Raw genomic sequence first — 14,636 nt, forward strand, 5'->3', positions numbered from 1 at the left:
CATTTGATAAATTTTCATCTGCCAGGTAGGAAATCCAAAAATCCTACAATTTTTTCCTGATCAGTGAACGCACCACATTTAAATGCCATTAAATCACACTGAAAAATATCTTTGCTGTCGTGGTATGTTAGAGGAAAACAAAAAAATTAAGTCAAAGAAATTGCCAAAATGTCGGACATCGTTAAAAACATAATTTTTAGGTATTTTTTGATTTCACAGATGTTAGGTTTTTAAAAAACTAATAATTTTCCAAAAATATTTCCACACCGAGTTTAAGGAATTGTTTTCAGATTGCATTTTATAGATCAGCTTCTCTTCTCGCTCTTGATGCAGACATTGAATAATACAAAAGAATGAAATATGTAAAACTAATAAAAAAAAAAGGCTAAAATAAAAAGAAATAAAAAATATAAAATCCATAAAAAAATATACTTGAAATGATAAAATAAATTTATTTTTTTACAGCAAAATTACTCTTATATCCTTTTTTTTAATTAAAAACATTTTTCAAAGTTTTATTTCTGGATTTAATTCTTTCTGCAAAACCTGTTGTGTGATAATGTAACAAAATTGACTCCACAGAGATCCTGATTTGTTTCAATAAAGTAAAACTTGTGATTAATTCCTCAGATCTGTCAAATGTGGCGTTTATTTTTGCTTTGCATTAGTTCTTTTTAGTTAAATTACTATTTCTTTCACTAGCAGTTCAGTGAAGCATGGCCATGAATGCCACACCGATATTTCTCCAGTAAGCTTTGGAGTAGCATCATGTAGCATCATATTCTCCTGTTACACTTATATTTCTGATCTTATCAAACTACCAAACCATGAACAGAAAGTTATAACATGAAAAAGAAAATGGTAGCAGGAAAATTAAAACAAAGACAATCAAACACACTTTAGTTCACCTTGTGACCCGTTTCCCAAACCTTTTATAATTCTAATTTAAAGACAGCAGCTTAGATTTGTTGGAGTTTCCAAACATTTCTTGGAGCCTCAGTGGGAGGGAACAGAACATCGAAGCTCTATTTGAAACGGCTTACCTGGGTATTAATCTCTTTCTCCTCATCATAAACTCGGATTATTCGAGACATCTAAAGGGGGTAATAACATTACAACAAAGACAGTGAAGCAGAAGAGGAGGAGAGAAGAATTCATAGCACAGGCAGTTTAGATCATAACAGATAGGAAATCTGTTTTTTTTTTAAACTGTGCTCGATTAAAAAGGTGTGCATCATCTCCAAGTCCCAAAAAATAAAAACAGCAAATAAAAGGTCACAAACGACACACAGAAAGGAAGATCGTTTGTGCCACTTTTCCCCCTCTTTATATGTTTCACCATATTTGGCTGGTTGATATAAGAAACATCCAATTGCCTTTTTTTTGTCTTACATGATGTGAAAAAGAAATAAAGGGAACAAAAGGGAAAAGGGTGATGAATTGAATACTGTAGAACAGTTTAGTAACTGGATAGAGGACTTAGAGCAGTGTTAGTAGAGAGAGATGGAAGAAAGGAAGCTTTTAAGTTCCATTTTATCTATTAGTTTAAGGGTACAAAGGTGTAGAAAGCAAGCATCACGAGTTTCCAAGTGTTGTTAGAGGGATGTGAATAAAAATGTGTCTCAGTTTAAAATATAAATATTACTTTCAAGGTGGAAAATTCAGATAAATTACACAAGGAGAATTTGTTGAGTTTAATGATTGCAGCCAAGAGATGAGGAAAATACAACATTAAGTGTCTCAGAAAATTTGAATATAAGACATTTAATCAAAAATAATTCATACAAAAATGTTAGCTTACAGCCTGCACAGTCATGTCAACTCATTGCCGAAAGGGATAGAGTCAGTTTAACAGGAAAGTTGGGTGGAAGGAAAACTGTGGTAGAAAAGCCTGCAAAGGCAACATGGATGACTGACTGAGGAGCAGATCAGGATTCTGGATATATAGCTCTCTGGTTTAGGAGTAGATTAACAGAAGGAATGTAATATATTAAATATATTACATTCCTTCTGTTAATCTACTCCTGAACCAAAGAGCTCAGCTTAATATGACATGGGCTAAATCTAAAGCTCAGAGGTGAAAAACTTTCTTTTATACGACAGAATATTAGGGCCAGGCTTTTTATTTTGAGAATAAAGTCGTAACATTGCGAGAATAAAGTTGTAATCTTACGAGAATGAAGTCATCATACAACAACCCGTTTCAGAAAGAAAGCTTGGAGCTCCGACCAGCATTATGACGGTCGACCAGCTCCACCAATCAGCAACCTGAGGCCACTTTGACCTAATGCCCAATTTGATGATGATCCTAAAAGATTTCCTTATTTGTCAAACCAGAGCCAAAGTATAACTTCACATGATGCTCCACATTCCTCATTTTAGAGAAGAAAGTGCTTCTTATAAGAGTTGTCCTAAAATACAACTTGTTTCTTGTAATTTTAGGACTTTATTCTTTTAATTTTACGACTTTATTCTCTTAATTTTATGTCTTTATTCTCGTAATTTTACGTCCTTATTCTCGAAATAGAAGAAAAACAAATCTCTAGCCTGGCCCTAAAACTCTGTCGTACTTTGATACTTCGCCTCTAATTTAAAAACTTTAAGGGTCTCTGGAAGAGCTGAGAAACAAAGAATCCAGGTTGCTTTGAGTCCAGAGAAAAGATTCTGCATTCAACATTGGAGCCGGGTCATCTGCAGGGCTCATCCTGGTCCTCAGAACCCACTGCCCTGCATGTTTTAAATGCATCTCAGTTCCAGCACACCTGAATTAAATGACTTTTATTACCTATTTATTGAAGTCAGATTTTGGGGGTTAACCTAAAACCACGCAGGAAAGGTGGTCTTGAGGACCAGGGCTGAGGGACACTGCTGCACTAGAGCACTTCCTCAAACTGGCCTCACCTTAACCTCGTTTAAACTCCAATCCTGGAGATCTACTGTCCTGCAACTTTTCTGTACATCTCTATGCCAAAACAGTCAATCAAACAATTATCTCTGCAACATGGCAACGATGAGTCACTCACTGGATTCAGGTTTGCTGGAGCAGAGATGCATCTAGAAGATGCTGGACAGTAGCTCTGGAGACACCAGAGCCAACAATGCAATTAACCTGACAGCTGCAATCAAACAACTGGGCCACCGTCCGAGTGCCTTTGTGCCACAACGCCATGATGCAGTGGTTTATGAGAAGGAGATTTTTAATTTTTTTTTATCCTAAGGCTTTTTCTTTTACTGCACCCTACAACAACACTTACTAGAACAAGAAATAGGAAAAATATGGCTGTGTAGTTAAGCTATAACTATATACATGACTTTCACTGAAAAAGTGACTAAAATATCTCTAATTTACTTGCAAAAATAAATATGTCTTTAATAGTTTATGAACAAAATGTGTCAGGTCAAATACAAAAAAAAGGTTAAAAAAATGTGGAATCAAGACTATTGGATTTTAACTACAACCTCCTATAAAAATGTAGTAAAAAAAGAGAAAAAAAATCTAATGAAAATCCATAAATGGGAAATAAGAGTGAATGAAGTTATTGGCAGTACAGATGTGAGAAGTCACTGTTTGAGACAGTCCCTTTTTCTGGTCCAGATGTGTCCTCAGTTTTAGAAGCATCCGTTTCTAAAATTGTGGTTTAGGTTGATTCCCTGCTCTTAAGTCAGCTAAATACTAAAGTACTGGGAATTTTTTTCATGCTCCCAAAGCAGCAAAACAAATCGTCGTTTTAATCCAACCATCATCTGGGCTGAACCCTTTCCCTCAGAACTTCTAAAGTCTACCTTTGCCTTCACCACTGATACAGCTACAAAAACTGGAATATTATAAAGTACACGGAATTGGACATACTTCAACAAAGGCTGAGGTTTGTGTTTAAAATATCTTTTGTTTTAATTGAAGATCTTCTTTTGCAAATATCTACTTTTCTGAGACACTGGATTTTGGATTCTTATCATCTGTAAGCCTCAATCATGGCTTGAAATATTTTACTCTGTAAGATTAAACAATACATAAATGAGCTTCACTTCCTGAAATGAGTGAAAATATTTCATATTATCTGTGTTTTTTATTATAAACTCAACACCAAGTTCAAATTTCTTTCTTTTATGATCGAGAAACAACAAACCTGGGAGAAAATATTTTAAGGAGTATTTAACAGACCTACGTAAGTCACTGGTGATTCCTTTTCTTAAATATAAATATTCTAAAAACAGACCTTCTTCCAAGAATGTTGATTCTCTATTTTTTTATGGGATTCTTTAACTTCAGTAGACTTCAGTGGAACTTGTCTCTGCATGCACAATTTTAGTAGCTGCCATTCCCCAAGCAGGCTGAAAACACATGCTGCTCACCTCGTTGTATTTTGCACAGTTTTTGAAGATAAGGCGCATGTCATCCACAAACTCCTGGATGGATTTGTAGTACTGGGAGCTGCGCAGCTGCAGCTTCTTCTTCACCTTCTTTAAGTCCATGGGCTGCTTAATGATCTTGTAATAGTTGGGTACCTAGGTCCAAAGACAGAGTATATTCCATTTTAAAATATTTCATGTTGTATAAAAACAAGGCATGATATGGATATAATTGAAAACTGAGGTGAAGGCTTCTAAAGGCTGGAACATTTATTCAAGTGTGAGATTTTGTATTAAGGCTTCAACAGCTAGTATACTTTCTAAAATACATGTATACATAGATATATGCAAAAACAATATTTGATCCAAACAAACCTACATTATATATTCTTCTTGTTTTGTATTTAGAAGTTGTTTCCCCTCAGTTTTCTGTGAGCATCTCTATCTTACCTACTTAAATACATGCAGGTTGTGCATCAGGGGTGACAGAGACCATCTAGCGGCTAAATGTGTTTATAATACAAGTTGGAATGCGTAGCGCTCTGTCATTGATATCCAACCAGACATTGTATGCAAATATTATATGGGTGAAAAATGAGTCTAATTCCTTGTTTTTGTAATAAAAGTCATTAATGTTTATTCATATATAAGTTGTCCTTTACCGTTTCCAACTTTAAAGACATTATGGATGCAATGGTTACTAAAATTCTGAATATACACTGTAAAAAAATCCAAATCTAGATCAGTCATTTTTCCTTAAAATAAATCCATTTGTTCTTGGTTTGAGGAGTTAAAAGTGACATTTTGCAAATGGAAGAAGACAATTTACTCTTAAAATAGGAAAACACAATTGCATTGTCTTATTTCAAGTGTATTTTATCAAATTATCTTATTTTAAGAGTAAAAATATTCATTCCATTGGCAAACTACCTCATTTAATTACTCAAATTATGGGTAAATAAACTTAATTTAAGAAAATTCTACTTATTTCTAGATCGTTTTCCAGTGTATTCTCTGCCAGCTATGATTAGAAAACATATTTATTAATTTCCAACATTTTATTTCCTTTTATATCCATGCAGTTTAGTAATATTATTGCTCTAAAATATATAAAGAATTATTGAAAAAGGAACTGTGAGTTTCATTCTGTCCAACTCTTATTAACATGATTAGGTTTTGCAAAAACTATAAGCAACTTTTCATTTTAGGCAGAGAAGACAGAGACATCAGTTTTAAAACGGTTATAAAAATGGGAAATCAGATGTCTAATAGAGGGTTGAGCCTGAATGTCTGTGAACAGGCTAGAAGGCCATTTAAAATCCATCAATAAATCTGCCAGGCTAATGATATGCGTCTGTCATTTTGCAGCTACAACAAAACCACCATGCAAGTAACAGAAAAAAACTCATTGATATGATTTAGTTATTTTCTTGCTTATTACTGCCTCTCATTACTTAAACAGAGCTCTCTAGCATCCAGGGAAATTAGCATGTCATATGAGCTTCTCTCTCATGCTCCAGTGTTTAAGCTATCAAAGTTTAGGAGAAAACCAAAATCCCACAGGAAGAATGAACAGAACCTGCTGTACCTGCACACAAGCTAAATTACATCACCCATTAATTTCAAAATATCCCTGAGATTATGAGCCAAAAAAAAAAAAAAAACTAAGAAAAACAGCACAGATAAATTAACTTTGGACTAAAACCAAATGGCTGAAAGCTCATTAATGTGGTGACTGCTACGATGGTTCAGATAGTGACAAGTTGAACGGTTTGTGTGAATTCAGGAACACTTACAGAGCTTGAAACGGGTTCTCTAAAGCCCATGCTGAGCTCATGACAGAAAATATACAGGAGGAGCCGTTCGCATCTCTGCAGACAGAGAAAGATTGGGTTACATGTGTTGTTAGCATCATAAAGAAGTCATCTGAGGGGGTTTTAGCAGCACTGACCCGCTGATCTTCGGGACCCAGGCTCTGATCGCCTTTGACCCTCTTGCTTTCATCACAGTACTCGATCTCAGGGTTGGCTATACTCCGGCAGAACGTGCAGAGAAAGTCACCCCTAAGAGACAAAAATGACACAAAGCACTGCCTTTAGATTGATCTAAAACACACAGATATGGCTCCACAGTAGGGAATATTACAACTCTGACCATTGCTGCTAATATTAGTTCAGCAAGCATGCCTAACATGCAAATCCACAAGGTGCACTTACTGTGGGATGATTTTTATGGTCGGAACGTGACATTTCATGTGGAACACTTTCGGACATCGGTCGCAGCACAGAAGGTCACCACCGTTGATACAGACAGCACACCAGTCCTCATTGGGGTCGTCGTCTTTCCCACCAGCACCCTGCGTCGCATCATTAGTCCCACCTCTCTTGTCTATGCTTCCGTTGGTGAGAGGGCCTCCCTGACTTGTGGTGGACGACGAGGTAGCGGTGGATATAGTGTTAGTGGTAGAGGAGGATGTGCCGTTCAGGCCGGAACAAGACGTCTCAGATGCTGGTTCTGTTTTGATGCGTTCTCCAACACCCCTGAAGGCATCCTGGCCTATGGATGCAACTCCGAGTGGGCTGTTCTCTGGACTGCTCATCTAAAGCAAAGAAACAATAAGCAGCTTTTTAAAAAACCTTCTTTGTTTCATTTTAAACAATGAATATTCAGATGGACAAGGACAGAAAAGTGAATTACATCCAAAAAAGTGCAGAGATTCCAATTTTTTTTTTTAATGATGTGATTCCTTCACAGCTACACTGAAAATGGTGTCCATACCATACAGGCGCTCCTCCCAGAGTCTTTGCCTCGCTCAGTCTTCACAGAAGAGGAGGGACAGCCGTACTCATCCCCAGTACCAGGTTCCTTCTTCACCTTCACCTGCTCTGCAGTCGCTCCACCGCCGGTTCCCGCTCTGCCAGCAGAGCTGCAGCTGAAACAGACCAACAAATCCATCAGTGCTGCAACTGAGGAATCTATGAAAATAATAACACTGTCGTCTTTATGCCAAGAGGTGGCGGCAACTTCAACTACATTCAACTCCAAAGAAGATAATGTTTGGAATTTAACTTTTTATTCTTTACTCTTCCCTTTTAGTCATTTATTAATAAATTTGACACTTTACTGAAACAGGAGTGAGAGAAACTGAAACAGATAAGCAACGCAGGAAAATGACTAAATACAAGAAAACATTTACACTTCTGAAAAAAAAAAATAAAAAATCCTTCAAAGAACCAAAAAAAGGTCCTATTTGCTTTGTTACCCGACAACAACTTTTAGATTAGTTAGCTCTGGCATTTAAGAGGAGCTCAGACTGCCGTAAAGCGGCACTCTGGGTCACATGACTTGTTCAGCGACTGATCCAGTTCTCTCAGCTGACATTTTTGAGAAGAGCAGCTTGCCTGTAGCATCGATAACGTGCAAAGTGCTGCGTATTGACCTGAAATATCGGTTAGCTAATGCTTGGGTCAAAAATTACACCGTTAACCTAAACATCTCTTTCATTAACCCCACATTTCTATTTTAAATATAATTTTTTAATGATTCTAAATGTCATGTCATTAACTGTAAACAAGAAATCCTCAAAAACAGAGCATGTGTAATTTTTCCGTTTTACTTGGTAAACAAAGTAAGGAAACTTTAAATAAAAATATCACTATGATGAATGGTATTGAAATATTGGAAGCACTTTCTTTTACAGTACAGCAATAACCATGTAATAACATGGTAATAACATAGCAAGTCACACTATATTACTTGGTAACAGGAAAAACTTTATTTGGTATTTACCCCAAAACTAAGATATATATGCATGTAATTACCTGCATGTAATTATTACAGTAGAATGTTACAATGTAACATGTAACAATGGATACTTTGGATGGGCAATTACCATAACCACATCTATTGTTGGCCAAAACCTACCAACAGCTAATAAAGTAAACAGTAACTTGTGATTATGTAAATAAAGTATTATAAAACTGAAATAAAGCTATATATAAATAAAGGTTTAGTTAAGAAGATCGGCTTGCTGTATTCTAGGTTTGGTTATAAGCCACGTAATAAATTGTATTTTACTAGATAATAAATTAATTAATTGCTTCACAAGGTGAACTCTGACTTCACCTTGTCTGCCTAAAATTTGAGGCACAGCCCTCACCGAAATTCTCCATAAAGGGTTTCCTGTTACCAAGTGATATAGTGTGACTTGCTTTGTTATCACCATGTTATTACATGGTTAGTGATGTACTGTAAAAGAAAATGTTACTGAAATATTTAAGATAAAATTAATTGAAATTTTCCAAGCTTTTTCTTTTTTTTTTATGCTTTTAATAATAGAAATACTTGGCTTTGACTTTCCGCTTCAGCATTCCCTTGAGGATTGTTCGACACATTATTTGGATTTAATATTGAAATTTGTAGAATACTGGATATTTTCATCTTTCTAAGGCCAAACAGCTGTGAAAAGCAACACTAAGTCCAACCAAAATTTAAATCAATGCCTGATGCTTTGTAGTGAAGGATAGGCTGAAATATAACATTCCAAGAAACCACTGTTCTCTCCTCACTCTACAGACAGTGAGTGCTTTTCTGGCTCTTAGGATCCTCCCTTTAGTTTTGTCTTCAGTGACTGATTCTACAAATCAAAGACATTCCTCAAACTCACCCTAAAAGCCATATAGCTTTCCTGACACACCCCAACATTCATCATTCTGCAACATGATAAAATGCTCTCCTCAATTTGACTAAGTGCACATGAGCGGCCCTCGTCCAGCTTCATCAGGGGTAAAACCATCAATAAATGTCGGTGAGGCAGTTCGGTGAGCAGCCATGGTGAAAAGGCGTTGGTGATAACATAAGCACTGCCAAGTTTGACAGATGAGGAACTTTTTCAGCTCAAACATTGTTCCCTTTTCAGCATGCTTTGCCCCCTTTTGCATGTTGACATAAATTGATGTGAGCTTCAGCGGTCCATTAAGTTCCTTCGTTCTGCTGGTTTCTTTTTGCATATTTGCAGCAATAAAACTTGCTTTTTTTGCTTTCATTTGCTCTGCAGAAATGATGCCTTTTCAACGCATATCGCTTCTGTTTCCTCATTCTAATAACCTCTCAGATGCTATAAAGTTAATCCTTTTTAATCTCTCTGTAATTTCTTAACCTATAAAAAAAATCATCTCCTCCCTTAAAGCTGCAGAAAGAAGATCTGAAAAAACCCTGGCCACTGTACAGGTCCCACCCCATGGCTCTCTGCTGCATTACAGTCGTCCATCCACAGTGATCTCTACCACCAATATTCAAGCTAACAGGAGGGGCCACCAATGTCAGTTTCATCAGATAAAGACTAATAATCACCCAACATTTTAGAGTAGAAAAAAATTTTATTAAATGCACATAAAATTCCTAAGCAGCTTTGTGATGGTGACTTTTGGATTGCTCCTCCCACAAGGAAATGCAAACCAGTGTAAACAAAGCTCTGTAAAACATGGGATAGCTAGCTTTACCAACATTTTACTGAAATGCAACATTTAAAGTTTTTAACTCGGTAAATGTATTTCAAGGCAACAACGAATAAATGAAAGTTATGGCAAACCCCTTCCTCAGACAGCAGAAGAATATGGATGGACACAAAGCGACTGAAACTGTGTCTGATGTCTTTTGCAGTTACAAACAGGCGAGTGAACATAGCACCTAAACGAAAAGATAAAAAAATCTAATCAAGCCAAGTTTGAATATTTTCAGTCCATGCTAACACTCCCCACCTGGGACGTAGTTTATTACCACATGTTCATAATGGAGTATAGCAGGCTCTTTCCAAGCTAAATATGAGCAAACACTACAAAAAAACGCTTGGAGATTAGCTTGTTGTCTTCGTTTGACAACTTGTAGTAACTTGTATTACTGCTGTGTTCAGCTGCCCTTAAGGCTTCATGGCCTTTATCCATATTTTACTTTTTTTTATTTTCAAGACTTCTTTTTATTTTTGGTAACAGAATTAGAAGTATTTGAATATTTATTTAATACTTTTCTTAAGTACTTAGTATCACCTAAAATGCATATCCCACAATGACAGCATTTAACTATTTATAAGATATTCTCAACAAAATGTCCCATGTACACCATGTCTTCATAAAGAAAACTGATTGGTCAGCTGCTAATGAGCGACCTGGATTAACCAACAGGTGGCGTCATGTCACTTATATTGGTTTATTGGAGTAAACACTGGTGGTGGTGCAACTTAGATACATTTTGGATTTGATTTATAAAAACTGTACAAATGATCATTTTGACATGAACGTTATGGACAAACCCTGAGCTCCTCTACAGACTGTCCAACAACAACACATTGTCTTCAGTCAGAGGCTCCTCCAGACCCTGCTGTGAGACAGACTGCTACAGCAAATCCTTCCTGCCTACATCTATCTCATCTACATCTTTGACTACTTTTTTAAAGAAACAACTAGAATAGTTATAGCATTTGTTTCAGTTGGGATTAATACTGTATGTTAACATGTGAATTAAATCATCAACAAGCTTTCAAATCCTTGCATGGATCAAAAGATTCCTAATGACTCAATCAACTCCTCCCAACAGAAAAATGTCTGCCATAGAAATATTTCTTTATCGTGTTTCTATAATTTCATCAATGCAACAAAACCTAAACCACGCGGTGAAGGGAGGTAATGCGGCGCGCTGTGAGAGCGTTCACTGCTCCTCCATCACCTCATGCTGCTATGTGACATTTGCTCCAGATTTAACACATTAAGCCCACGTAGTCTTTTCTTTTTTAATAGTAGGATAATACACTTAGAGCCCATGTTGCCATACAAGCATATATAAGACTTCCATTTTTGCGTCTCCAGTCAGGTTTGTTTTTTTGGTTTAATATGGCTCTTTGAGCAGTTTGGGTTGCCGACCCCTGACTTCAACGTTCAAATCCTTGAAGTCCAATAAAACGTATCAACACCGCAAATCCTTGACTTCATCCACTTAACACTTTTTTTCCACAACATACATGGATAAAAAGCAAGTTAATATTTGGAAAAAGGGATTATAAAGGAAATCTCTTCGGTTGTCACATTTTAATTAGTTTTCTTCACTCAGGACATAGTGAGCAATGCCTTTTCCCCAAACAGGACGTACCTCAGCAGGCATGAGCTTTTCACCATAACGCCGAGTACAACAACCCTGCAGCGCTGCAAGCCAAAGATTAGACTTGGCAACAAGCAACAAAGTAAAATGAGATTCACAGTTTGTGCACCTGATTTTAAGACAGGATTTTTTTAAAAATAGAAATTCTCTAACCTTTGGGACAATATGGTCTAATAAAGAGTTTATTTACATTTATATACACGTTTAAACCAACTTTAAACAGAGGTGGTGGACTCAGATTAGAGCTTCCAAAAATTTAAAATTCAGTTATAGAGATGATCCCTTCCAGATATCACCACACCCCCCACCCCACCCCATCACAGAGGAACAAAGTACCTCCTCCCTTCAGCCAGGTGAACAATCCCTCCTTTAACGACCAACCCTTAACAGTCATAGACAGGTTTCAGGTATTACAGGCTAAGGATGGAACCAAGCGACCCCCTCGTCGGTTTTAATTTGCATGTTTCCAAGCAATAAAAGGCCTTGTCTATATAAGCCTCAACCTCACTGTGGATCCAGACATTTGAATGGAGAAAGCTTCCTCGAGGGGAAGCGAAACTTCTTCAAACCTTGGAAACCAAGTCCAGTGGATTGTTTTTTTAAACTTTTACAGAATGTTTAAACAAGAATGATTTGAAATTTAAATACGACTTCTCTACAATTTTAACAAATTAAATCCTAAAAATATTTTTACAGATGGCTCCAAATTCCAAATGCAAACTGTCCTTGGTTGCAGCAGGCGCATTAACTCATTGCATGCGACTCTGACTTGTAAGCTTAAATGACAGAACCATGTTTAATCTGACAAGTTGGATCTAACAGGGTGACCTATGTTTCTGGAAATGACGCAGGACCACTGAAAGGAGCCACAACGGTTTCACAGATGATCTCTCTTATATTTTACAGTGGAGAGCAAACCTACAGCTTTAACAATAAGTTACATTTATATTTTCATCATGAATTCATTGCACTCACTGATCCCTTAAACTAAATGTTGATTAACATTCTTTTTCTGTGATTTTTATAGAATAGACATAATATCACAAATAGATCCAAGTAAAAAAAAAAAAAAAGTCCAACACTTTTCAGAGAAAATCTAATCTACAGCCTATTCAATATTTTTCCCTATCAATAAATTCCTAAAACTGTGTTTAAGCAAACAAGCACATCTACCTCTGACTGCCATGCAGAGGAAGAATATGTCTAAGATCCTTAGAAAGATCTGATTTCCTGTTCTTTTTTCCTCCTAAATCCTTTTTTTGACCACAAAGTCTCCTGCTGCCTCACCTGCCTCTGCTGCCTGTACTTGATGTACTGGAGGGTCTCGCTGGTGTGTGAGCGTTGGACAGACCTGCACGAAAAATTAAGATTGGGATAAAACCGCAAGGTTATTTTTCCTACTTCAACTGTTAAGAAGGAAGTAGTGTAGGGCAGCCATCTTTGAAGATGTGAGTACCTGATGATCCAGGAGAGAGGGTGGACAGGCCGGGTGAGGGGTTCATGTCTGTTGAGCCGAGCTGATGTTGGCTCGCTGAGATGTAACGGGAAAGAAGATGCCCAAGATTGCTGGAACCTGCATCTTCCAACTGACAACAAAAACCACAATTTAGCAACAGTTCAACAATAGTTGCGAATATGTATTGGTTTTAGAGTGATTATTAAACAAACATTGCATGAATAGTTAATCTACTAATGACTATATGGATTTAGCAAAACTGATTGTAATGAAGTTAATGAACAAAAACCCTAAAATATGTTTTTTTTTCTTATACCAAGCAGCTGAAAAAAAACATATAAAGAACATTAAAGGCTAATTAATGCTAGTAAAGAGTGAGTTTTATCCTAAAATTTTCTGATCATCAAGATCTAGATTTTATTAAAAATAAGATTAAACACCTGATGAGTGTAATACAGGTTTTTACCAATTGTTGCTCAGTTTGGAACTTTAACGCATTCATTGTATTTATTGCTTTTTATACACCTGTTATTCTGATGTATAAACAGCATCACAGGTATTGGTCCACTGGACGTATTCAAACTTAAAAACCATCTCAGTCTAACAGAAGTTAAAAAGGGACTATGGTTGTGTGGATGACTGCCAGTCACAGCGGTCACTCAGAAGTTCTCAGTAAGAGGATCCCAGGAGACCGACCGTAGTTCAGCTGAATTATGTTACGTAGGTGACTTTGCTTACTGCCCCTGGCAGTCAGGAAGGAATTATAAAGGGCTTATGTTGCAGTAAGCAGACATTCACAATGCTAATGTTAGCGTCCACAGCTGCAGCCAGCCAACATTGCAAGTCCATGTCTGAAAAAGTAAACAACTCCTTGGTAAAGTTGATCGCACAAATTACAGGTAGAATCAAGGGAATCTAAAGTGTGTTTTAATTGCACCAATTGTTGCATGTTAAATAGTAGATGGTAAGTTCTGAAAGGCGGTGCTTTACTCACAGCTCTACTGTTGTAGTTCTATTGTCAGTTTTAGAAATGGAACTTTAACTTCTTTTTATAGCAAAATTTAAAAACTATACCTTACACATTGTTACTATATAGTTTCACATTAAATTTAATGTGAGGAATTGTGCTATGAAAAATGATCATGAACTTTTCACATTTTTATGGAAATAGTCTTTCAATAAAGTTTAGTAAAATGACAGGGGTTTCTAAAAAATAATTTTAACTTTCCGATCTGGCCAATATGTCTTTAGTAAAGCATAAAAAAGTGGTTGGAGGTTCCTTACATGTAATTTAATCAGAAGCGTAAAACTCTAGTTAAATATGCACACCTGGATTGGCGGGATCTCAGGTAGGCAGGGAAGGTTTTCAGGATTAGTAACAGAGGGGATAAGCTCGATGGGACCAACGATGGGGCTGGCAGGACCACGGTGAGCATGGGCCCCGGCCATGCTGGCGCTGGTGGGACTCGTGGGACTGGCGTTATGCAGGGATGCCACCGGAAAGGGGCCAGCGTGTCCCGGGTTGGAATGCTGCACAAAGATAGAGTGAGAAAATGGAGGCGCGAGGATAAAACAAAAAGAGTAAAAGGAAGAAGTGAAGACAGCAAACAAAAACAAACAAGGAGAGAAGATGGATGGGGAGACGGTTACTCTAGAAATCTAAGAAATGATGATACAAATG

At 36.9% G+C, this 14,636-nt stretch overlaps 1 protein-coding gene across 4 annotated transcripts in view; it reads right to left on the minus strand.

Annotated features, from left to right (window-relative positions):
- The window catches only part of trim33 (tripartite motif containing 33), a 38,556-nt gene that overhangs the window by 1,539 nt on the left and 22,381 nt on the right, over positions 1-14,636 (minus strand). For 2 of the 4 annotated variants that reach the window (XM_015387603.1, XM_015387601.1), the window contains 9 exons: positions 14,285-14,485; positions 12,956-13,085; positions 12,787-12,850; positions 7,129-7,282; positions 6,567-6,949; positions 6,302-6,413; positions 6,147-6,221; positions 4,354-4,506; positions 1,044-1,094 (listed from right to left, as the gene is read on the minus strand). In XM_015387603.1, coding sequence (XP_015243089.1) covers positions 1,044-1,094; positions 4,354-4,506; positions 6,147-6,221; positions 6,302-6,413; positions 6,567-6,949; positions 7,129-7,282; positions 12,787-12,850; positions 12,956-13,085; positions 14,285-14,485 — 1,323 coding nt within the window. The remainder of the gene's footprint in view (positions 1-1,043; positions 1,095-4,353; positions 4,507-6,146; positions 6,222-6,301; positions 6,414-6,566; positions 6,950-7,128; positions 7,283-12,786; positions 12,851-12,955; positions 13,086-14,284; positions 14,486-14,636) is intronic. The other 2 variants (XM_015387604.1, XM_015387602.1) reach the window with 1 other exon arrangement.

This window comes from Cyprinodon variegatus, unplaced genomic scaffold, assembly GCF_000732505.1.
Source record: "Cyprinodon variegatus isolate N-32 unplaced genomic scaffold, C_variegatus-1.0 Scaffold399, whole genome shotgun sequence".
Lineage (NCBI taxonomy): Eukaryota > Metazoa > Chordata > Actinopteri > Cyprinodontiformes > Cyprinodontidae > Cyprinodon > Cyprinodon variegatus.